This window comes from Rhincodon typus, chromosome 39, assembly GCF_021869965.1.
Source record: "Rhincodon typus isolate 14 chromosome 39, sRhiTyp1.1, whole genome shotgun sequence".
Classification (NCBI taxonomy): domain Eukaryota; kingdom Metazoa; phylum Chordata; class Chondrichthyes; order Orectolobiformes; family Rhincodontidae; genus Rhincodon; species Rhincodon typus.
In genome coordinates, this window is record NC_063370.1 from 14,387,347 (window position 1) to 14,388,330 (window position 984).

General features: G+C 68.0%; 1 protein-coding gene across 2 annotated transcripts in view; it reads right to left on the reverse strand.

Annotated features, from left to right (window-relative positions):
• LOC109933334 (metastasis-associated protein MTA1-like) overlaps window positions 1–762 on the reverse strand; it is a 98,301-nt gene extending 97,539 nt beyond the window's left edge. For both annotated transcript variants that reach the window (XM_020532315.2, XM_048618287.1), the window contains exon 1: window positions 301–762. In XM_020532315.2, the coding sequence (XP_020387904.1) occupies window positions 301–328 (28 nt within the window). In that variant the 5' untranslated portion in view covers window positions 329–762. The remainder of the gene's footprint in view (window positions 1–300) is intronic.
• Between the last annotated feature and the right edge of the window lie 222 nt (window positions 763–984).

Here is a 984-nt window from a genome sequence, read left to right on the forward strand (position 1 = left end):
GGGGGGGGGGGGGTGCTTTAGCGGAGAGGGAGCAGACGCGGGGTTTGGGGATAATAAAAGGACCCAGTTGCCCTCTTTTCCTCCCCCCGGAGCGGCCTCCTCTCCGGCCGGGCTCCCTCTCCCGACCCGCTGGAAGCTGCGGGCTCGGCCTAAGCCGGGTCCGGGTGGAGAGGCCATGTCCCCTGCGCCGGGTTCACACACACACACACTCACTCACTCACTCACTCACTCTCACTGCCTTCCAGCACACTCTCCCTCCCCCCGCCTCATCCACCCAGTCCCGGCCGGTCCGATACCCACCTCCGACCCGGTACATGTTGGCTGCCATCCCGCCGGAGGAGGTTACTGCTCCCGCGGCCTGAGCCTGGGCCTGGTCGTGGTCTCCGGCTCCTCGGTGTCGCTGGCTGAGTGAGCGGCTCCCCGCTCGGCAATCTCCGGCCGCACTCGGCTCCGGGCTCGGGCGGTCAGGGAGATGGGGGCGGGGGGGGGAATCCCTGTCAGAGACTCCGCCCTCTCCAACTAGCCCCCCACCCCGGGGCTCGGGGCTTGGGCCTCGGCCTCGAGTAGCGGCGGCACCCGGCCTTCCTGGCACTCCTCCCCTTCCCGGAGCCGGTCTCTCACTGCGACTTCCCTCCCCAGGCTGCGGCCTAACGCAGCCTCTCGCCACCTCGGCCTCTCCTCAGCGTCGTCTCTGCCGCCCAGCCACCGCCGCCGCCGCGGGCCCTTCTCCCGCTTCCCGTCTCCATGGAGACCCCGCCTGGCGGCACCCGGCCGCCGTTTGCGCCGCCGCCGCCATCGCCTTAAAGCCGCGATGCCCTTCACCAATTAATGGTTGTACAACTATAATTCGAGCCCCTCTCCACACACCAACGCACCCCCAACCCTCACTCGCGGAGGATGATCCACTCAAGTACCAGCATCTCGCCGACAGTATCCCCTTCGTGTCCTGTAGAATGGTACATAGCGCAGACAGAGGCCATTCGC